Here is a 24451-nt window from a genome sequence, read left to right as displayed (position 1 = left end):
ACTTAGTAGACATTTGAATGCAACATTCTTACTTTTAATGTACTTAATAGACATTTGAACACAACAATCTTGTTAATGTTTTACTTGGTAAACACTTGAACGCAACATTTTTACTATTGATGTACTTAATAGACATTTGAACGCAACAATCTCGTTCATGTTTTACTTGGTAAACACTTGAACACAACGTTCTTACTTTTAATGTACTTAGTAGACATTTGAATGCAACACTATTATTTTACTTGGTAAACACTTGAACACACCATCTTTACTATTGATCTACTTAGTAGACATTTGAATGCAATACTCCTGTTTATGTTTTACTTGGTAAACACTTGAACACAACATTCTTACTATTGATGTACTTAATAGACATTTGAACGCAACACTGTCGTTTATGTTTTACTTGGTAAACATTTGAACACAACATTCTTACTTTTAATGTACTTAATAGACATTTGAACGCAACAATCTTGTTAATGTTTTACTTGGTAAACACTTGAACGCAACATTCTTACTATTGGTCTACTTAGTAGACATTTGAACGCAACACTCTCTTTACTTGGTAAACACTTGAACGCAACATTCTTACTTTTAATGTACTTAGTATAAATTTGAATGCAACACTATTATTTTACTTGGTAAACACTTGAACACACCATCTTTACTATTGATGTACTTAGTAGACATTTGAATGCAACACTCCTGTTTATGTTTTACTTGGAAAACACTTGAACACAACATTCTTACTATTGATGTACTTAATAGACATTTGAACGCAACACTGTCGTTTATGTTTTACTTGGTAAACATTTGAACACAACATTCTTACTTTTAATGTACTTAATAGACATTTGAACACAACAATCTTGTTAATGTTTTACTTGGTAAACACTTGAACGCAACATTTTTACTATTGATGTACTTAATAGACATTTGAACGCAACAATCTCGTTCATGTTTTACTTGGTAAACACTTGAACGCAACGTTCTTACTTTTAATGTACTTAGTAGACATTTGAATGCAACACTATTATTTTACTTGGTAAACACTTGAACACACCATCTTTACTATTGATGTACTTAGTAGACATTTGAATGCAACACTCCTGTTTATGTTTTACTTGGTAAACACTTGAACACAACATTCTTACTATTGATGTACTTAATAGACATTTGAACGCAACACTGTCGTTTATGTTTTACGTGGTAAACATTTGAACACAACATTCTTACTATTGATGTACTTAATAGACATTTGAACGCAACACTGTCGTTTATGTTTTACTTGGTAAACATTTGAACACAACATTCTTACTTTTAATGTACTTAATAGACATTTGAACGCAACAATCTTGTTAATGTTTTACTTGGTAAACACTTGAACGCAACATTCTTACTATTGGTCTACTTAGTAGACATTTGAACGCAACACTCTCTTTACTTGGTAAACACTTGAACGCAACATTCTTACTTTTAATGTACTTAGTAGACATTTGAATGCAACACTATTATTTTACTTGGTAAACACTTGAACACACCATCTTTACTATTGATGTACTTAGTAGACATTTGAATGCAACACTCCTGTTTATGTTTTACTTGGTAAACACTTGAACACAACATTCTTACTATTGATGTACTTAATAGACATTTGAACGCAACACTGTCGTTTATGTTTTACTTGGTAAACATTTGAACACAACATTCTTACTTTTAATGTACTTAATAGACATTTGAACGCAACACTGTCGTTTATGTTTTACTTGGTAAACATTTGAACACAAAATTCTTACTTTTAATGTACTTAATAGACATTTGAACGCAACAATCTTGTTAATGTTTTACTTGGTAAATACTTGAACGCAACATTCTTACTATTGATGTACTTAATAGACATTTGAACGCAACACTGTCGTTTATGTTTTACTTGGTAAACATTTGAACACAACATTCTTACTTTTAATGTACTTAATAGACATTTGAACGCAACAATCTTGTTAATGTTTTACTTGGTAAACACTTGAACGCAACATTCTTACTATTGGTCTACTTAGTAGACATTTGAACGCAACACTCTCTTTACTCGGTAAACACTTGAACGCAACATTCTTACTTTTAATGTACTTAGTAGACATTTGAATGCAACACTATTATTTTACTTGGTAAACACTTGAACACACCATCTTTACTATTGATGTACTTAGTAGACATTTGAATGCAACACTCCTGTTTATGTTTTACTTGGTAAACACTTGAACACAACATTCTTACTATTGATGTACTTAATAGACATTTGAACGCAACACTGTCGTTTATGTTTTACTTGGTAAACATTTGAACACAACATTCTTACTTTTAATGTACTTAATAGACATTTGAACGCAACACTGTCGTTTATGTTTTACTTGGTAAACATTTGAACACAAAATTCTTACTTTTAATGTACTTAATAGACATTTGAACGCAACAATCTTGTTAATGTTTTACTTGGTAAACACTTGAACGCAACATTCTTACTATTGATGTACTTAATAGACATTTGAACGCAACACTGTCGTTTATGTTTTACTTGGTAAACATTTGAACACAACATTCTTACTTTTAATGTACTTAATAGACATTTGAACGCAACAATCTTGTTAATGTTTTACTTGGTAAACACTTGAACGCAACATTCTTACTATTGGTCTACTTAGTAGACATTTGAACGCAACACTCTCTTTACTTGGTAAACACTTGAACGCAACATTCTTACTTTTAATGTACTTAGTAGACATTTGAATGCAACACTATTATTTTACTTGGTAAACACTTGAACACACCATCTTTACTATTGATGTACTTAGTAGACATTTGAACGCAACACTCCTGTTTATGTTTTACTTGGTAAACACTTGAACACAACATTTTTACTATTGATGTACTTAATAGACATTTGAACGCAACACTGTCGTTTATGTTTTACTTGGTAAACATTTGAACACAACATTCTTACTTTTAATGTACTTAATAGACATTTGAACGCAACAATCTTGTTAATGTTTTACTTGGTAAACACTTGAATGCAACATTCTTACTATTGATTTACTTAGTAGACATTTAAACGCAACACTCTCGTTTATGTTTTACTTGGTAAACATTTGAACACAACATTCTTACTTTTAATGTACTTAGTAGACATTTGAATGCAACACTATTATTTTACTTGGTAAACACTTGAACACACCATCCTTACTATTGATGTACTTAGTAGACATTTGAACGCAACACTCCCACTATTATTTTACTTGGTAAACACTTGAACACAACATTCTTACTATCGATGTACTTAGTATACATTTGAACGCAACACTCCTGTTTATGTTTCACTTGAACGCAACAATCTCGTTAATGTTTTAATGTTCAAAGAACAAAAGCAACACAGTGCATAAACTCACAACAAATGACACACTTGCAAACCAGTCAGTTGTTGTCGTATCTGTAATACGCCGAAAGGGAGAAGTTTGTATTTACACGATGAGTCGGGTGTGTCTCGACCTCCGCCGAACCCCTGAGGCCGACTCACCGAACCCCTAGGGTTCCATTGAACCCAGGTTGAGAACCACTGTTCTAGTGTAAAATAACATTAAACAAATCTTCGCCTGGGTGGCAACACCATACACTGAAAATAAAGACAGTGGAAGTTTGCGTCGATACATGAAAGTGAATCAGTTCAATGATTGAGGTCTGAGTGTTGTATGAGTTCTGTTACCATGACTCTCTATGCAGTGCTTCTTCAGAGATGCCAAGGTGTTGTCCAGTCTGAGAATGATGGCAGCCTGGGAGCCTCTCAGTAAGTCCTGACCTCTTTTCCGACATTTTTGATGTCTTTGGATGGCTGGGATCGATACAAATATCGATAGTGTGGACATCAAGAGATAACGTTAAGATCAGATCCATACCAGCATAGTGAGGTGGATCTTTTTCACTTCACTTCTTATGTACACAAATATCTGCGTTTGTATTTCATTGTGTTGCATTGCTATTGTTGTATTCAGATATTGTTATATTGTTTATCAATCAATCAATCAATGTTTATTTATATAGCCCTAAATCACAAGTGTCTCAAAGGGCTGCACAAGCCACAACGACATCCTCGGTACAGAGCCCACATACAAAAAGTCACCTCAGGTAATGTTGAAAGAGGTAAAAGATTTGAATGAAAACCAACAGAACCAAAATACGCTTTGGACTGCATTGTACCGAGTGTGAAATTTGCTGGAGGAGGAATTATGCTGTGGGGTTGTTTTTCAAGAGTTGGGCTTGGCCCCTTAGTTCCAGCGAGAGGAACTTTGAATGCTCCAGGATACCAAAACATTTTGGACTGTGCACCAGCGCACCAAGCAAGGTCCATAAAGACATGGATGACAGAGTCTGGTGTGGATGAACTTGACTGGCCTGCACAGAGTCCTGACCTGAATCCCATAGAACACCTTTGGGATGAATTAGAACGGAGACTTAGAGCCAGGCCTTTGCCACCAACATCAGTGTGTGACCTCACAAATTCCTATAAACACACTCCAGGGTTAGGGTTAGGGTTAGGGTTAGCCCTAACCCTAACCCTAACTTTTCAGCCTTCCCAGAAGAGTTGAAGCTGTAATAGCTGCAAAAGATCATATTGAACCCTATGGGTTAGGAATGGAATGACACACATGTGAGTCAAGGCAGGTGGCCAAATACTTTTGGCAATATAGTGTATATTGCCTGTGTTTTATTCTCATTATAATCATCAACATATAAAGGCAAAAGTGACAATATCATATAAGGATGATGAAATATTTCTAATGTAATGTAAGACAATGCAGGCTCTGTATTTACTTGCTACTGAACTCTTTGTTAGTCACAGACAAAGTTGTGTCCGTGGATGTGGATGTGGTACCATGCACCAAAATCTCCATGGACTTATTTGACCCCATCTACACTTGTGGCATCGTGAACAGCTCAGGACGCATCGCCACATGCTTCCACGAAGTCCACCCTGACTACGACAAACTCCGAGAGGTGAACCCTCTTCTTTATTTCACAGCCGTTTCCGTTGTGTGTTTCCTCCCCACCTAAGCAGATGTTCCTCTGTGGCTGCAGATGCTGCGAGACGAGGACTCCCAGCACTACCAGGTAGTCGGGAGCGCCGAGCGAGGGGAGTTTCTGTTTCACCTCTTCAAGCATCTCTGCCTGGGAGGAGAGCTGAACCAGTACGAGGACACCATGGAGCCTTACATCAGCACCACCAAGAACATGTACAAAGATCTCATCAGGTGTGCACAGTACTTTTCTCCCATTACACCCACACCCATTCTGTTCATAACTTTTATGGACAGAATTTCTAGGCGCAGTCAGGGCGTTGAGGGGATCTGGTTTGGTGGCTGCAGGATTAGGTCTCTGCTATTTGCAGATGATGTGGTCCTGATGGCTTCATCTGGCCAGGATCTTCAGCTCTCACTGGATCGGTTCGCACTCGAGTGTGAAGCGACTGGGATGAGACTCAGCACCTCCATTGTTCTCGCCCGGAAAAGGGTGGAGTGCCATCTCCGGGTTGGGAAGGAGACCCTGCCCCAAGTGGAGGAGTTCAAGTACCTGGGAGTCTTGTTCACGAGTGAGGGAAGAGTGGATGGTGAGATGGACAGGCGGATCGGTGCGGCGTCTTCAGTAATGCGGACGCTGTATCGATCCGTTGTGGTGAAGAAGGAGCTGAGCCGGAAGGCAAAGCTCTCAATTTACCGCTCGATCTACGTTCCCATCCTCACCTATGGTCATGAGCTTTGGGTTATGACCGAAAGGACAAGATCACGGGTACAAGCGGCCCAAATGAGTTTCCTCCGCCGGGTGGCGGGTCTCTCCCTTAGAGATAGGGTGAGAAGCTCTGTCATCCGGGAGGAGCTCAAAGTAAAGCCGCTGCTCCTCCACATGGAGAGGAGCCAGATGAGGTGGTTCGGGCATCTGGTCAGGATGCCACCCGAACGCCTCCCTAGGGAGGTGTTTAGGGCACGTCCGACCGGTAGGAGGCCACGGGGAAGACCCAGGACACGTTGGGAAGACTATGTCTCCCGGCTGGCCTGGGAACGCCTCGGGATCCCCCGGGAGGAGCTGGACCAAGTGGCTGGGGAGAGGGAAGTCTGGGTTTCCCTGCTTAGGCTGCTGCCCCCGCAACCTCACCTTGGATAAGCGGAAGAAGATGGATGGATGGATGGATGGGTGGATGGATGGATGGATGGATGGATGGATGGATGGATGGATGGATGGATGGATGGATGGATACATCCACACATCACACTGGATGCTAATACGCTAGAAACAAATGGGTTGCAATGTGAAACTGTGGCCAATATTAAAGCATACTTAACCCTGCAGGCAAGGTTGTAAGTTCCATTCTAACTGTCTGCAGCGTTCAAAAGCATCCAGAAAGCAAAAAGATCAGCGTGGTCTCTACAGTGCTCAAAGTCTACGCCTTTGTAAATATCTTCTTCAATTACTGACCAGATTACACTCTAGCTTGACATTTTGTCCTCCTTCTCAAAGTGTGTTTTACCCTGCAGGATGAACTGGGCCGCTGTTACCCAGGACCACGCGAGGAAGAGCAGACATTTGCTTACATGGTAGTGGACCCCTTCAAGCGCCACGTGACTCTACTCTGCCACTCTTTTGGTATCGGGAACATGTCCCTTTAATCTGGTTCTGAGGCCTTCACAATCACAATAAACAAGGCGTGACAAATATGTTCAACGTTGTGCTTTCACAAATAATAAGGATGAATTAGTCCAAATTACATGTATCAATCAATCAATCAATCAATCAATCAATGTTTACTTCTATAGCCCTAAATCACCAGTGTCTCAAAGGGCTGCACAAGCCACAGCGACATCCTCGGCTCAGATCCCTCATCAGGGCAAGGAAAAACTCAACCCAATGGGATACAATGAGAAACCTTGGAGGGGACCACATATGTGGGGACCCTCGCCCCTGGGAGACCAGGGCAATGGACGTCGAGTGGATCTAGTTAATAGTGTGAGAGTCCAGTCCATAGTGGATCTAGTTAATAGTGTGAGAGTCCAGTCCATAGTGGATCTAACATAATAGTGTGAGAGTCCAGTCCATAGTGGATCTAGTTAATAGTGTGAGAGTCCAGTCCATAGTGGATCTAACATAATAGTGTGAGAGTCCAGTCCATAGTGGATCTAGTTAATAGTGTGAGAGTCCAGTCCATAGTGGATCTAACATAATAGTGTGAGAGTCCAGTCCATAGTGGATCTAACATAATAGTGTGAGAGACCAGTCCATAGTGGATCTAACATAATAGTGTGAGAGTCCAGTCCATAGTGGATCTAACATAATAGTGAGAGTCCAGTCCATAGTGGATCTAACATAATAGTGGGAGAGTCCAGTCCATAGTGGATCTAACATAATAGTAAGAGTCCAGTCCATAGTGGATCTAACATAATAGTGTGAGAGTCCAGTCCATAGTGGATCTAACATAATAGTGTGAGAGTCCAGTCCATAGTGGATCTAGTTAATAGTGTGAGAGTCCAGTCCATAGTGGATCTAACATAATAGTGAGAGTCCAGTCCATAGTGGATCTAACATAATAGTGTGAGAGTCCAGTCCATAGTGGATCTAGTTAATAGTGTGAGAGTCCAGTCCATAGTGGATCTAACATAATAGTGTGAGAGTCCAGTCCATAGTGGATCTAACATAATAGTGTGAGAGTCCAGTCCATAGTGGATCTAACATAATAGTGAGAGTCCAGTCCATAGTGGATCTAACATAATAGTGAGAGTCCAGTCCATAGTGGATCTAACATAATAGTGGGAGAGTCCAGTCCATAGTGGATCTAACATAATAGTGTGAGAGTCCAGTCCATAGTGGATCTAACATAATAGTGTGAGAGTCCAGTCCATAGTGGATCTAACATAATAGTGAGAGTCCAGTCCATAGTGGATCTAACATAATAGTGGGAGAGTCCAGTCCATAGTGGATCTAACATAATAGTGTGAGAGTCCAGTCCATAGTGGATCTAACATAATAGTGAGAGTCCAGTCCATAGTGGATCTAACATAATAGTGTGAGAGTCCAGTCCATAGTGGATCTAACATAATAGTGTGAGAGTCCAGTCCATAGTGGATCTAGTTAATAGTGTGAGAGTCCAGTCCATAGTGGATCTAACATAATAGTGAGAGTCCAGTCCATAGTGGATCTAACATAATAGTGTGAGAGTCCAGTCCATAGTGGATCTAGTTAATAGTGTGAGAGTCCAGTCCATAGTGGATCTAACATAATAGTGTGAGAGTCCAGTCCATAGTGGATCTAACATAATAGTGAGAGTCCAGTCCATAGTGGATCTAACATAATAGTGTGAGAGTCCAGTCCATAGTGGATCTAACATAATAGTGTGAGAGTCCAGTCCATAGTGGATCTAGTTAATAGTGTGAGAGTCCAGTCCATAGTGGATCTAACATAATAGTGTGAGAGTCCAGTCCATAGTGGATCTAACATAATAGTGTGAGAGACCAGTCCATAGTGGATCTAACATAATAGTGTGAGAGTCCAGTCCATAGTGGATCTAACATAATAGTGAGAGTCCAGTCCATAGTGGATCTAACATAATAGTGGGAGAGTCCAGTCCATAGTGGATCTAACATAATAGTAAGAGTCCAGTCCATAGTGGATCTAACATAATAGTGTGAGAGTCCAGTCCATAGTGGATCTAACATAATAGTGTGAGAGTCCAGTCCATAGTGAATCTAACATAATAGTGTGAGAGTCCAGTCCATAGTGGATCTAACATAATAGTGTGAGAGTCCAGTCCATAGTGGATCTAACATAATAGTGAGAGTCCAGTCCATAGTGGATCTAACATAATAGTGTGAGAGTCCAGTCCATAGTGGATCTAACATAATAGTGAGAGAGTCCAGTCCATAGTGGATCTAACATAATAGTGTGAGAGTCCAGTCCATAGTGGATCTAACATAATAGTGTGAGAGTCCAGTCCATAATGGATCTAACATAATAGTGTGAGAGTCCAGTCCATAGTGGATCTAGTTAATAGTGTGAGAGTCCAGTCCATAGTGGGTCCAGCAGGTAGCATCTCTAACAGTATCTTTAAGAGCATTTACACACAAAAACAGTTTTGTTTCCCTCCTCACAAAAGTGAAAGGAGATTTAAAGGTTACACATCCTCCCCAGGAGTTTACATGATACGACTCTGGCCTTTCCCTTAAAGAGAAGGTTAACAGAGTGGATGGTGTGCCTCCTCACAGACAATATTGTCCTTAGTTGTTACTACAATTTATATGTTGCCCCTTTTTTGGGAAATGTACAGCATTATAATCACGTGTTGTCAATTGTTGTTATAATATGTTATCACCAGTAGGACCACAACGTCAATCAATCTATTTTACTGGGACCACAAGCATTCCCAGCTTGGCTAGTCCCCCAGGAGCCATGACGGCAATTGAAAGAGAGGAAGAAGGAAGGAACCAACTGAACCGCACATGCATGAGCCGGCACTTGGCCACTTGGCCACAGAGGCAAGGAAAAACTCCCCCGTGGGACGAAACATTGGACAGAACTTACAGAGGCTTTGTGTGGTGGCCGTCTGTCTCGACCAGTTGGGTAAGGAGAGGGAGAACGGGTGGAGGCATAGAGCATATGGAGATGTAATAACACATAGTGTAGTTCAGGTGATTAGGATAAAGCAGAGCTTATTTCTTTCTACACGTCTCCCATAACAAGTAGTAATATCCGACATTTCACTTCACAGTTCTTTTGTTACTTGTGAGCACCATCTGCTGGTACTCTTTATAACTTTTCTACCCAACATACTTGCCAACCCTCCCGAATTTTCCGGGAGACTCCCAAATTTCAGTGCCTCTCCCGAAAATCTCCCGGGACAACTATTCTCCCGATTTCCAGTCGGACTTAAGGCACACCCCCTCCAGGTCCGTGCGGACCTGAGTGAGGACAGCCTGTCGTCACGTCCGCTTGGTTACTTTTTGGTTAGCCAATGGTTGACGTTGTATTGCGCACCCTGACGGCAAGTGTGGGAGTCGGTTCTGAAGTATGAAGTAAAGAGACGTAACTTCATCACCTCGCCTGGTTATTGACTCCAACCCAGAATATTACACTGCCCATACCTATGCTCTTTCAAAGGCTGTGCTACTGGCTGCAAAGCATTGCACTTTCAAATACAACCATGAGTAGAGAGGAGTGTTATGTGTGTATATGTGTAAATAAATGAACACTGAAATTCAAGTATTTCTTTTATTTATATGTATATATATATATATATATATATATATATATATATATATATATATATATATATATATATATATATATATATATATATATATATGTATGTATGTATGTATGTGGGGGGAAAAAAATTACAAGACTATTTCATCTCTACAGGCCTGTTTCATGAGGGGTTTACCTCAATCCTCAGGAGATTTTAATTTAATTTAATTGTATTTATTTATTTCAGAAAAAAAAATTAAAATCTCCTGAGGATTGAGGTAAACCCCTCATGAAACAGCCTCTGTAATATATATATATATATATATATATATATATATGTCTTAATTAGATTATCCAAAAAAATAGTGCTCGATACCGTGGTAAAGCGTAATATGTATGTGTGGGAAAAAATCATCAGGAGATTCCTGATGATTGAGGAAACCCTCATGAAACAGGCCTGTAGAGATGAAATAGTCTTGTGATTTTTTCCCACACATACATATATATATGACTTTGGAGGTGGGAGGGGCCTATCCCCAGGTGCATGTCTTTGGAGGTGGGAGGGGCCTATCCCCAGGTGCATGTTTTTGGAGGTGGGAGGGGCCTATCCCCAGGTGCATGACTTTGGAGGTGTGAGGGGCCTATCCCCAGGTGCATGTCTTTGGAGGTGGGAGGGAACCCACACAGTCACGGGGAGAACATGCAAACTCCACACAGAAAGATCCCGAGTGTAGGTTCGAACCCAGGACCTTCATATTGTGAGGCAGACGCACTAACCCCTGTCCCACCGTGACATGAAATGTAAAAAAAAAACATGGCCTTTCAGAAATGTTGTGCCATAAAAAACAAAGTGTGTTTTTACGGAGATGAAAGAAATGTCATTACGGAACATTTAAATGAGACGTCAAATGAAAGAAAACATAGCCATTAAAAATGAAAATACAATGTGCTTTAAGGAGACGAAATAAATGTCATTATTAAACACTGAATTAGACGTCAAATAAAAGAAGACGGTCTTGTCAAAACTGCTTTCCACTTCCGTGTTGTGTTGCATCTTGGGAAATGTAGTCTTTCCCGCACATGGATCATACCATTCCGAGTGTTCGTGGACATACTTACAAACATGACTGTCGCCTTTTCTACTCAATACTGACCTCTTATTGTTTTGCAAAGTCTCATAAAACAACACAGTTTAGTACAAATGACGCACATTAACATGACTTTGAGGATTTAAAGAGTTAAAAAAAAAAAAAGAATACAAGAGTCCGCAACACGTGAGCTCTCTTCGGGTCGGATTACAGCCGAGGCAGCACGCGAAGACAACTGCTTCTCTTAGCCTTCAAACTTACAATACGACACAAAGTAAGTGTTTAAAGAAAGTTGTATTTGATCGTCCTGAAACTTTAACACACGTTCTGAGTCTTGGAAGGGACAATACATGGCAACTTTAGCTTTTAGTCTTGTTTCATGCGCCACGTGTTCAGCAGCCGTACAGGTGTGTGTGCGCCTCAGACAAACTTGTTGATTTATGCATATTTATCATTATATCAGTCACTTGTCGAATATACTTAACTGTTTAACATTTATTTTGTGTATGGATAGTTTCTTACCGCCCACTTTTAACTGGTTATAACTTCAAGTACAGCTGCTCGCTACTTTAAACAGGGCCTCTTCTAAAGCAGTCTTTTTCAACCACTGTGCCGCGGCACACTGCGATATTGTCTGGTGTGCCAATGAAGCATAGGGGATGTCTATGTAAAACGACAGTAAAACTGGACAGGCTACAAAGTAAACAAAAACAAAATGCTGGACGACAGCAAAAACTTGCAGCGTGTGGAACGGAGATGGCGTCCACAAAGTACATCCGTACATGACATGGCAAGCAACAATGTCCATACAAAAAAAGATAGCAACAACTTAAATTCCTCGCACCTGCTAAAACAAAACAGGTGCGGGAAATAGCGCTCACAGGAAGACATGAAGCTGCTACAGGAAAACACCAAAATAAGGGCACAAGACGAGAACTAAAGCACTACACACAGGAAAACACCAACAAACTCAAAATAAGGCACAAGGAGGACCTGGTGGAGTTTCATTTTTTAACGTTTGTGCTGGTGGTGTGCCTCTGGATTTTTAAATGGAAAAAAATGTGCCTTGCCTCAAAAAAGGTTGAAAAACACAGTTCTAAAGTATTGGACTCCCCAGGCGAGTGTGGACTTTGTGACCCCCTAAAACATGCATATGCAGCATTTTCACTGCAATTACTTTTTAATCTTAAGACAACAAACTCACAACACAACTATAAAAATCAAAGTATACGCTATTAAAGGGGAACTGCACTTTTTTTGGGAATTGCAGGATGCAGCTAATTGTAGCTTTCAAAGCCATCTAAAAACCACTTAAAAACCCTCCATCCAAAAATTGTACTATTCTGTGTTTATTTCAAAATGTCAATAAAAGGGGTTCGGTGAGTCGGCCTCAGGGGTTCGGCGGAGCCTCCGCCACGGAGGTAAAGACGTATCCAACTTATCGTGTAAATAAAAACTTCTCCCTATCAGCGTATTATGGATACCCCCAAACAATGTTCCCCCTAATTTTCCATCTGATTTGTAGGTTGTTTGTTTGATCGATTTTGAAACTTTTACTAGCAGATTGCAAAGGAAGAGAATACATTATATGAAACAGTACAGTTTACACAGTACAGTACATACTCCGTACAATTGACCACTAAATGGTAACACCCCAATACGGTTTTCGACTTGTTTAAGTCGGGGTCCACGTTAATCAATTCATGGTAATGTATGTAAGGTGTGTAATTTGTTGTGAGTTCATGCACTGTGTTGGTTTTGTTCTTTGAACAAGGTGATGTTCATGCACGCTTCATTTTGTGCACCAGTAACAAAACATGACTTTTTCTTGAATTTGAAAAAAAAAAACATTTTATTTTTCACTAAAGGGTTCGGTGAATGCGCATATGAAACTGGTGGGGTTCGGAACCTCCAACAAGGTTAAGAACCACTTATAGAAGAACCAACTATATATATATATATATATATATATATATATATATATATATATATATATATATATATATATATAATTAGGGCTGCAACTAACGATTAATCTGTCGATTATTACTTCGATTAATCGATTAATAATCGGATAAAAGAGACAAACTACATTTCTATCCCTTCCAGTATTTTATTGAAAAAAACCAGCATACTGGCGCCATGTTGTGGACATTGGGGGTGCAGCATACACCAATAATAACACAGAAATGTAACTCATCAGAACTGAATCAGATATTGTACACATTTCTGTTGTGAATAATAAAGGATTCATTTTAGGCTGCCTCTGAATAATAGCATGAAATATTCCAGCACCTTCATAACGTTTAGTTATACTAAAGCGTCACTCAAATCTAAATATATTTATATAGCTTTATCAGCCCGGCTACATTGATCCATTATGAAACCAACCTGAGATATTTCTGTCCGTTACGTTTATTTCCAAATTGGTAACCGTGCGTTTTCTCTCTCCAAATGGAGTCAAATGTTGATTTTTATTATGTAAATGTTATATTTTTATCAACATGTGATAGCAGGGACCCTGCCATTCAAAACTAGGCTGCTGCATTACTAATGTTTAATGTAACTATAGCTGAAAAAATGGTACAATAGCAATAGGAGAGACTATTCATCCCTGAACACCCTGGAGTTCATGTAGGCTTAATGATGCACTTACATTATTATATCAACTATCAGAGACAGAAACTCTTCATTTAACATAATGTCCTTTTTTGCTGCTTCAACACAGCTCAATCAACACACAAAAGGGTAAAGTGAAATACCAGACAGACAGGGCTTTGCTGTCCGTAACACACACACACACACACCGCAATATGAGCTAACGTTGCGCTAAAAGCGAATTAGCCTTCACCTCAAGCCAGGACTGCGAGCGAGCTGAGCTGCCGTTTATATTTCTAGAAGGTCAACGGGCTCATAGTGATGTTACTAGTAGTTGACTGGGAGGTGTTTATTATCATTTGGGTAGAGTCCGCTGCCTGATGCTTACCTGCTAAACGCTAAGCACTGACTACATGCGCTCTGAATACGCACTGCTGATTGGCTGTTACCGCTCTGTTTGTAACCAATCAGGTGGTTGTGTGGGTGGGACAATGCTGGGTGCTGTGTAGAGGACTGACAGAGACAGAAGGAAGCGGAGGCGGCTACTTAATATGTTCGTGTGGAAACTCGTTCGGTACACCTCCGAACCGAACCAAAACCCCCGTACCGAAACGGTTCAATACAAATACACGTACCGTTACACCCCTAATATTTAGTAATTATTTTTAAAGCGCATCGAGATATTAAGTACACAATATCAGTTGTCATGCAAATGTTTAATCAGTTTTTATTTCCTACCACAATTTGTGCATTTTAAGCACAAAGTCTGCTCGCCTGTGTTCAGGGACCCTCCCTGGCTAAAACTGACCAATCACATCTCTGCGTCGCCGGCGACGCGAACCTAGGGTTTTTGGAAGATGCACTTAGGCTACGCGGAAGGCTACGCAGGGGGAGGGGGGAAGACGACGCATACGCAAGCTACGCAACGCGAGAGTATACACCAGGCTTAAATGTGGAACTTGGATAACGCAATGCCAACATAAATGGAGTGCTTACCCAAACTAAACCAGAAAAAACTTCCCAGCCGGACAACTGTTCATCGAGTGAGTCCCTTTTAATATTTATGATACATGCAGCACACCAAGCTATTGTCTACATATGCTGTTATACTAGCTGTGGACAAACAAAACATGAACAGTGGGCTAATACTTTACTAATATGATGGCTCATGTTTTTCAGTCAGTACAGAGTTTTGTCCCTTCGCATTGTTGTGCATTACAAACTCAAAAGTCAGAGGTGTTACTACACTAGAAAGAGAGTTCCTCAGTGTTCACTCTTACAACAACAATGTCACTACAGCTTGGTTGTCATACGGAACGTATTGTTGGCGGTTTTTGGATGCATTTTTAAAGTCATTTAGAGGCAGAATGGATTGATCCCATTAGCTGCATTGTTAGCCACCTAGAACGAGCTGTTTATCACAAATTAGAATGCAACAATAAAACACCTTTTGTCTCGTCTCTCACAAGGACTGTGAACGATGGGCAAAATTCCCAAAAATAATTACCCTGACAAAATAACACTTTTGGATGTACTGCAAATGTAATGTGGGGGGATAGTGTAATATAAAGCAGCACAATTAAAAGCAAAATGCTTCATTGTTTGATTAAAAAAAAATTTCCATTAAAAAAAATTCAATTATAAAACCACCACATGACACCCTCCATGTTCATGTTCAGGTCACAAAGATGAAAAATACTGAGGTTTTATTTCTATTCGTCTCCAAGTAAATGTTCAGTGCGTGTTTCATTGTACATCCAATTTGTATTATTAGACTTTTACTTTTATTTGTAGATTCTGCAACTTGGAGTCTCCAACAGTTGGCGCCTGTGTGGCCGGATCTCATTATGTTTAGTTCAAATTAACTATCAATGTTTCTTTTGTAAAGGCATCCTTCTATTTAAATGTAATTAATTTGTGCAGGTTTACCAAAATATGTTGCCATAGCAAATGCTGTTAAACCAGTTAAGTATTTATATATATTCATCCATTTATGTTTTCAGTTGCCTAAGGTGAGTGTTTTAAAAAGCATTGCTCAAAACAGATTTGGATTGCAATAATTGAAATGAATTGTTTAAGGATTAATTTGCATGTCCAAAATATCAATGTTCTCCTTTGTCGCAACAGCATGGAGACTCCCAATTAGGGCATTGTGCATGTTTAATTGGTATGAAAATGGTCAAACAAAATGCATTTTGGATGTAAAGTTTTAAAAATTTGTAAAGTATTTTATGCTTTGCAATTATCTTTGACTGTTTGCATCCTTACTGTTTATACCAGGGGTCCCCAAACTACGGCCCAAAATCTGTATTTTCTAATCCATTTTCTAGCGTTTGTTACTGTCAGGGTCTCCTCGCCGCTTGGGCAAATCATATTGTCTAAAAAGGCACTTAGCCATCGATAACATGACATCATCGCGCTCGCCTGACACTGCGAGCGCCATAGCCAAATTGTTTGCGGCCTCCGGGTCAAAAAGTTTGGGGACCGCTGGTTTATGCTAACAGTTTTAACTAATTTGTGGGGTTTTTTGCTTCATTTCATCCTTTTGTTTTATTTGGCTTGAAATTGTGATTGTGGTTGTAATTTATGACAGCAAACTATAATATCACAATGGGATCATTTTGTCTTTGTGCACTTTTATTTCAATTTTTTTGTCATACTTTTGATCGGATCTCTTAATTGAGCACCGCTGTGGTCAATTATTTGTGTGCTTGTAAAATATTACTCATCAAACAAATTACAGTGGAAACTCTGGTGGATGATGTTTGATTAGCTCCAATTTATCAGTCGATTTTCCCATAGGAAATTGAAATAGAATTCATCTAAATATTGTAATGTTGGTACAAGTGTAAAATAAGGAGGAAAAAGATAACCAAACTAAAAACTGTAATGATCATAAAGTAATCAAATTGCTCACCCGTTGCTGCGTGATGTAGGTGTCAAAGTTCTGTGGTTATCTCTTTTCTTCTTTGCCGTCACTCCTCTGTGGAGGTGCCACAAGAAAGTTAAAGAAAAAGCAAAACACACTTCAGCTAATCACATAAAAATACAAAGTAGAATCTTTTTGAAGCTAGCTGAGCTGAAGTCTTGTAAAAATGTGTTGCATTCTTGTGTGACGCTGATTTTTTTTAACCAATTAGAATTGGAGGTTCCACTGTGATATGTGATGAATTGTGTGGAAGGATGTTCAAGAAACTGAAATGTAGGGATGATGTTCGAAATCTGTTCTCCCGGTTGTTCGATAAGAAAAGAACCGATTCCATGGACTCGAATCCCTTTTTGAGGACCGGTTCCCGTTATCGAGGCCACTATAGTAAAGAAAAAGAGTTGGTTCTTTATTCGAATCCCTGGGAACGAATCCCTTCCCACGTACAGGAAATGCCCTGTGGGACGGCGTTGTTATGCCCATTTGATTGTAGACTCTTACTGACACCTTGTGGCGATATGAAAATACTACGCGTCATTAGTTTGGGCACTTCCGGGTTGAGAAAATTGAGAAGTAGACAAGTTGTGTTATCTCCTACAAGCCTTGGAAAAGATAAGTCTGTAAGTAAACTGTTTAACTTGTTTGTGTAACTCAATATTAAGGTGGAAAGTGGTTAAATTTGATGGTAATATGTTTATTGAAAAACGAGTTTTGTGCACTGTTTCAACGGATGTTTTGAGGACTTAAAATGGCTGCCAGTCGTGTATTTCCACCATCGAAATAGTTTCAACACTCAGAAGTATTTGTTTGATGATAGTACTGTATATTTGTGTGAAGCTAATATTTACATATTGTGTATTACATTTCAGTATGTTAATTGAATCACGCTTATACATTTGTCATTGAGTGTATTTCAGTTTTAAATATATATATATATATAACAGTCCAGTGCAAGACAAAAGTAAAGATAGGTAAAGACAAAGCAAGATCAACAATAAAGAGCCTAAATGGATGAATCTGCTTTGGATTGTTTGTTAGCTGTCTGCCAAGCTGTATAACCTCAACACGTATAGTGAGGGCAGAACAGGCAATATACAATTATTGCCCGGCTTCGCTCTCATGTAAGGGGGGAAGAATTGTTGATTGATGACTGTGGTGTTCTTAGTGTCATAGTGTGTGTAGTTAGTATGTTCCAATAGCAGCAGAAGTGCACTTTTTGGAGAGCTGTATTATTTTCAGTTTTGTGCCCAAGGGACTGATTTTATTTAACACTATATTATTATTTATACACCTACAGTGATCACAGAGACAGGTTGTTTTTGTGTTACTGTATATATTTGTTTTTCTGAAAAATCCCACTTAATATACTTTGGGTAACAACAGTCAATATTTATTTATTTAATTTTTTTAGGGGGGTAACAGTCAATATTATTTTTTTTTTTATTTTTTTTTTCTTATAAAATAAAAGTGAGCTTTTGTTCAACCAAATATTGTTTTTTTCCATATACAACAACCTATCTGGATTCGATAAGAGAATCGATAAGGAATCGGTTCGATAATGGGCTCGAACTCGATAATTTCTTATCAAACATCATCCCTACTGAAATTTGAGATTGATCCATTAGCGTTAATAGTTTATTTTTAAAGCTAACAGATAGCAAATGTTTTACTTCAAACTAAGGAGCAATAAATCCTCCTTAAAGATGAAGCAAAATAAGCTTTTTGATCAATCTTAAGCCCTTGAAGAGCATGTGTTAAAGTTGTCCTGTGATGTGTCCAAGCAGAAAGTTGTTGCTTCTTCTTCTCGTACACAAAACTTTTTCAAAGTGCGATGGATCCTTTGGGGCCAAACGACTCGGAGCAGGCTGCAACAACTAAGGAGAGGAGCATCATCAGCGGCGACAACCTGCAGTTTGGCAAATTGCGGCGCCACGCTCGCTCGTCCCAGCCAGAGAAGACGGAAGACGAGCGCTTGAGCTCCTCTGTGGAGATGAGCCGGAGTCCCGGCCTCCAGGCGGAGAGCGTGGCCAAGCCCCTCTCGTCCTCCCCCAGGAGCCCCAACACCAAACACTGGAACGTCCACCCCAAGCGCCCCCAGCAGGAGGGCGCCAATGTCCCTACGGTGAAGTCGTCCGGCACGCCTCACCGGCGCTATAGCAGAGGTCGCCATCGCACCTCGTCTGAGACGGAGAAGGGCGGCAGAGGCAGCAGGGAGCCCAAGGCCAGGAAGAGGAGCGAGAAGTAGGGCGCTTGAGGAATGGCGGCGATGTGATGTCTACTTTGTCTGTCTTGCTTTGACTTTACCTTAAAGCTGGACAGTGAAGGTGAAAGCGTTAAATGTGGCCGACTTAAGTGATTTCAAAGCCTTTTTTGTGCTAATAACCGCTGACCTAACATGTGACTGCTTCTTCTCACTGGACACTTCATTATATTGTCAGTGTTGATGTAAACATTGATATGTATTTCAATAACGTACGAAGAAAACCCGCAGTTTTGTGTTGGATCTCTGCAAGTGTACCTAATGAAGTGTCCAGTGAGGTCCTATCAGGTCCAGTAGTCCTAAGTCAGGGGTCGGCAACCCGCGGCTCTTTGACCACTCTGATGCGGCTCAGCTGCATACTTGCCGACCCTCCCGATTTTCCCAGGAGACTTACGGATCTCAGTGCCTCTCCTTGAAATCTCCCGGGACAAATATTTTCCGATTTTCCCTCTAACAACTAGATTAAAGGCGTGCCCTAATGGCACTGCATTTATTGTCCCCTATAGCCTGTAAAATCAGCGTGCCAGCCCGGCCACGTGTTGTATGTAGCTTTTACTTGCACACGTAAGAGATAGCAAGACATACTTGGTCAACAACCACACAGCTTACACTGACGGTGGCCATACAAAAAAAACTTTATCAATGTTACAAATATGCGCCACGCTGTGAACCCACACCAAAAAAGAATGACAAACACATTTCTGGAGAACATCCGCTCTGTAACACAACATAAACACAACACAACAAATACCCAGAATCCCATGCAGCGCTAACTCTTCCGGTCTACATTATACACACCCCCGCTACCACCAAACCCCCCCACACATCAACCCCCCCCCCCCCCCCCCCTCCGTGCATCGGTTGAGGTGGGCGGGGTTTGGTGGTAGCGGGGGGTGTATAATGTAGACCGGAAGAGTTAGGGCTGCATGGGATTCTGGGTATTTGTTTTGTTGTGTTACAGTGCGGATGTTCTCCAGAAATGTGTTTGTCATTCTTTTTTGGTGTGGGTTCACAGTGTGGCGCATATTTGTAACGTAACAGTGTTAAAGTTGTTTTATACTATCACCGTCAGTGTAAGCTGTGTGGTTGTTGAGCAAGTATGCCTTGCTGTCTCCTACGTGTGCAAACAGAAGCTGCATTCAACATGTGGCCGTGCAGGTACGCTGTTTGAACAGGCTGTAGAGGACGCCAAAAGCAGTACCTTCACGCCCTAAAATTCGTGAGTCTTCCGGAAAAATTGGAAGGGTTCTGAAGTATGACGCTATCAAGCGCCATTCACTTAAAACTCGCGGGCCGCACTAACATTAAATTGTCATGTTAAGGTGCGGACCGGGGCGTGTGTCTGAAACCCCTGGTTAAAACATAGCACAAAGCAAAAAAAGCTTTGTATGCAGTGTTATTTCATTTACAATTTTCAAAAGAGTTTTGTGGCTCCCATTGTTTTCTTTAATTTGTGAAACTTGTCAAAGTGGCTCTTTGAGTGGTAAAGGTTGCCGACCCCTGTCCTAAGTGGTAACTTCATGTTTGCTCCTCAGCGCCAACATGAGTGGACTGCAGTGTTTGGCCTCAGACAAAGTCTGGTTTGACAAGCAGCGCTACGACGAGGCCGAGAAGAACTTCTACGAAGGCGTGAATGGACCGGCTACCAAGTTACAGGTGATACACTTTGACCCCTGAAAGGTCACGCTGCCCTCTGTTGCATCATGGCGCTCTGTGTGCCCGCACGTGGGTCATTTAGAAGCCAGTGAGGTCAGGTGACTGCCCTGGAGATAAATACAATCGATATCACGATTCTCTTCATTTATACTGTCTTAGTAATGAAAGAGGACTTTGTTGTACTTTTACTATCAAATATGTCATAGCTTGATACCATCAGAATGTCTTCCTGCTGCTGTCTAAAATGTGCTTCTACCAGGCATTGATTGATTGATTCAGACTTTTATTAGTAGATTGCACAGTGAAGTACATATTCCGTACAATTGACCACTAAAAGGTAACACCCGGATAAGTTTTTCAACTTGTTTAAGTCGGGGTCCACTTAAATTGATTCATGATACAGATATATACTATCATCATAATACAGTCATCACACAAGATAATCATCAGAGTATATACATTGAATTATTTACATTATTTACATACAGGTGGGATGAGGAGGGTTTGGTTGATATCAGCACTTCAGTCATCAACAATTGCATCATCAGAGAAATGGACATTGAAACAGTGTAGGTGTGACTTGGTAGGATATGTACAGCGAGCAGAGAACATAGTGAGCTCAGAAAGCATAAGAACAAGTACCGTATTTCCTTAAATAGCCGCAGGGGCGTTAATTAATTTAAAACCTCCTGTCACGCCGGCGTTTACCGGAAGCCTGCGGGATGGCCGTGCATGCGGTAATTATTTTAAAACCTCTTCTCACTCCGGCGTTTACCAAAAGGAATGCGGTAAATTTAGGCGTGCGCTTTGAGTGTGATGTAAGCATACCATCATGAAAAGCACATTTAATTAAAAAAAACGTTATTATGGTCTTACCTTTACTTATAAATGGAGTCCATTTGCAGCTCCTTCTGACCAAAAGCATCGATAACTTGCTTATAGAAGTCTGTTCAGTTTTAAAAGTCTCTCTGTCTCGATGGAGATATTCCTTTAATTATTACCTCCTGCTTCCATTGAAAGTCCAGTTTAGAAAACTGTTTTATTTTAGATACCGGTATGTAATCCTCCATGTTAAAAGTTCAGGCGAGAGAAGAAAAAAATGTCTTGCTGCGTGTAGTCACTTCTTCTGCAGTACCGGTAGTCGCAAGAAGGATCACTAGCACGGCAGCGCCCTCTACCACCAGGAGGCGGGAGTCATTTAATGACTCATACAGTATTTGACACACGCAGATACGGTATATTAATAAAACATAGCTGCTTACTGTTCTTTTTAGCATACTGTACCGGTATTCAATAGCTTGGACCTTAAATCCTACTGAATAGCTCTTTATCTTTTTTCCTTTGTGCGATTGCAAACTACTGAAAGCAGCTTCCTCCATTTTGAAAATGAGGACAGGTAAAGCGTCACTCGTGACGTAACGAATTTGACCCGGCGGAAGTTCTAGCCATATGCTAAATATTTTGCGAAACGAGTTTGACCCGGCGAAAATTATAGACATGCGATAATAAAATTAATATTTTGCAAAACGAATTTGATCCGGCGTTAATAATGAACCGGCGATAAGGCCAAGCATGCGTTAATTATTTTGAGAAACGAGTTTGACCCGGCAGTAATTCTAGACGTGCGAATACTATATTCCCTGCGCCAATTCAAGGAAATACGGTATATACATTAGAAATACATTTGATTATTTACATTTGGTTATTTACAATCCGGGGAGGTGGGATGTGGACAAGTCACAAGGTTATGCATTGTTTGATTAGCAGGACCTCCAGTAGAGTAGTGAGGATACAAGCATATAACTACTAATACTTTTAAGTAAACAAGCCAGTTATTCAACAAACTGAACAGTGTTCTTTAGTCGCCAAGTGTGTGGTGTAAAAGATATCTGCTGTTGGGCGTAGTAAACATTGGCATTAACATCTGTGGCTGTAGACAACATCCTCGTGTAGTTTAACTCCCCCAGATGGCTGGAGCTGCTCTCTGAATATCATATCTTTAAAATATTGCTATTCAGCGGTTTGTGTGAAAGTCATGTGTTACAAAGTCTACTTTGACTTTTTTGGAATTTTGTCTCTCCTTCACAATTCCTATTTGAGACAAGAACACACATCCTTCTCTCATTTATGCATTCTAAAATTGAAAAAAGACTTGCACAAGACGACTAACGATGTAGCTAAAGGGAGTCATCTATTCCGCAGGGCTGGACGATACTGGCAAAAATACTATTCGCAAATATTTTTTATTGATATTGTAATCACAATAATTACACGATTATTCATTATTTTGAAAAAATGTGTATTTATATTACCGCCAAAACTCAACTATGAATATAGTTCAAACTGATACAATTTAGTAACAAATAGACCACAAGTAAAATAATAACAGTAATAGTACATTTAAGTAACAATAGCAATATAATTTTTAAAAAAACGATAAAATTAAGTTTTTCCGTTTCGTTTATTTTGTTTTTTGTTATTTACACTTATTTTGCCACCGTAGTGTGTGCTTTTTGGGTCAAATAAAATTGAATAAAATGTTTAATTCAATTGCAAAAATGCTCACATTTGTTGGTGCAATACAGTTTTGGAGAATTTTGACCAGTATTTCAGGTCAAAGCATAATTGTGTGAATGCATGTTTAAGTACATTATAATGTACTTTTTTGAAATCTGTATTTTGTTAGTGCAGTCAGACTGGCTATGGCGCACCGTGCTATTATTGTAGGGAGGGGTGTGATGTGCTGTTCTCAGCTTGACGAGTAAAGAGGCGACTCACTTAAGGCTGTTAATAAAAAAATAAAAAAAATGTTAATCTTACAATGATGATGTCGTTCACAAGCAGATGAGATGTGTTGTGGCTGTATAGATAGTTCTTGCTAGCTTTAGCTTCATGCTGCTGTTTCAAGTGGCCCTCTCTACATTTAGTTTAGGGCAGGGCGGTTGAACGTAGCAGGGTTTCCCCGTAATGTAATTGAATGTTGCGTCCCGCCACTGCATTTTTATTACCGCCACACCTTGAAAATAAGGTTGTTTTTTTACTTAAACAAATTAAAGTAATTGTAGCCCCCAAAAAGAAATCACACAAAGTCCGACACTATTTTTAACTTTTATTACCAATCTTATAACAAACGTCTCATGAGTCCGCACTCACAACACCACTTCCTCATTCTCCGCCAATCACCTGTCAGGCACGGACGGTGTGTTTGTAACATGGGAAAAACTAACATCCAATCAAAACCACATGAACATAAAACATTAATATTAGCTGGTTGTTAAAGTATGATTTGATATGTATAGCTTATTATGTTTGCAGTATTGATAAGTGATATAACAAAAGCTTGACCACCGAAAAAAGACTTTGATCAGCAAAAACCATGCTACCCAAACCGGATGTAAGCAAAACGCACGCCATTGTCTGCAATGTGTACGTTAGATGTATACATCTATCTATCTATCCCATTCGAGATAGATAAAGCTATATACATCTACCGTAATTTCCGTACTATAAGCCGCACCTGACTATAAGCCGCACCAGCTAAATTTAGGGGAAAATACAGATTGCTCCATATATAAGCCGCACCCGACTATAAACCGCAGGGTTTTGGTGTGTAATTACCGTAGTATATAGGGGTTCCTGCTACCACGGAGG

The 24451-nt window shown here is 39.8% G+C and overlaps 2 protein-coding genes across 9 annotated transcripts in view; both read left to right on the top strand.

Annotated features, from left to right (window-relative positions):
- Positions 1–6740, top strand: part of cfap300 (cilia and flagella associated protein 300) — a 64944-nt gene extending 58204 nt beyond the window's left edge. For all 5 annotated transcript variants that reach the window (XM_062023400.1, XM_062023402.1, XM_062023401.1 and 2 more), the window contains 5 exons: positions 3772–3835; positions 4883–5043; positions 5125–5297; positions 6425–6491; positions 6576–6740. In XM_062023400.1, coding sequence (XP_061879384.1) covers positions 3772–3835; positions 4883–5043; positions 5125–5297; positions 6425–6491; positions 6576–6707 — 597 coding nt within the window. In that variant the 3' untranslated portion in view covers positions 6708–6740. The remainder of the gene's footprint in view (positions 1–3771; positions 3836–4882; positions 5044–5124; positions 5298–6424; positions 6492–6575) is intronic.
- Positions 6741–11374: 4634 nt separating this feature from the next.
- Positions 11375–24451, top strand: part of eef1da (eukaryotic translation elongation factor 1 delta a (guanine nucleotide exchange protein)) — a 30072-nt gene continuing 16995 nt past the window's right edge. The window contains exons 1-3 of one of the 4 annotated variants that reach the window (XM_062023710.1): positions 11725–11767; positions 18669–19125; positions 20680–20800. In XM_062023710.1, coding sequence (XP_061879694.1) covers positions 11740–11767; positions 18669–19125; positions 20680–20800 — 606 coding nt within the window. In that variant the 5' untranslated portion in view covers positions 11725–11739. Of the gene's footprint in view, positions 11635–11724; positions 11768–18668; positions 19126–20679; positions 20801–24451 lie in introns of those variants that run through there. The other 3 variants (XM_062023712.1, XM_062023713.1, XM_062023711.1) reach the window with 3 other exon arrangements.

Source organism: Entelurus aequoreus, linkage group LG16 (genome assembly GCF_033978785.1).
Source record: "Entelurus aequoreus isolate RoL-2023_Sb linkage group LG16, RoL_Eaeq_v1.1, whole genome shotgun sequence".
Classification (NCBI taxonomy): domain Eukaryota; kingdom Metazoa; phylum Chordata; class Actinopteri; order Syngnathiformes; family Syngnathidae; genus Entelurus; species Entelurus aequoreus.
The sequence above is the reverse complement of the archived record's forward strand: the minus strand, read 5'-3'. Positions and strand labels throughout refer to the sequence as shown.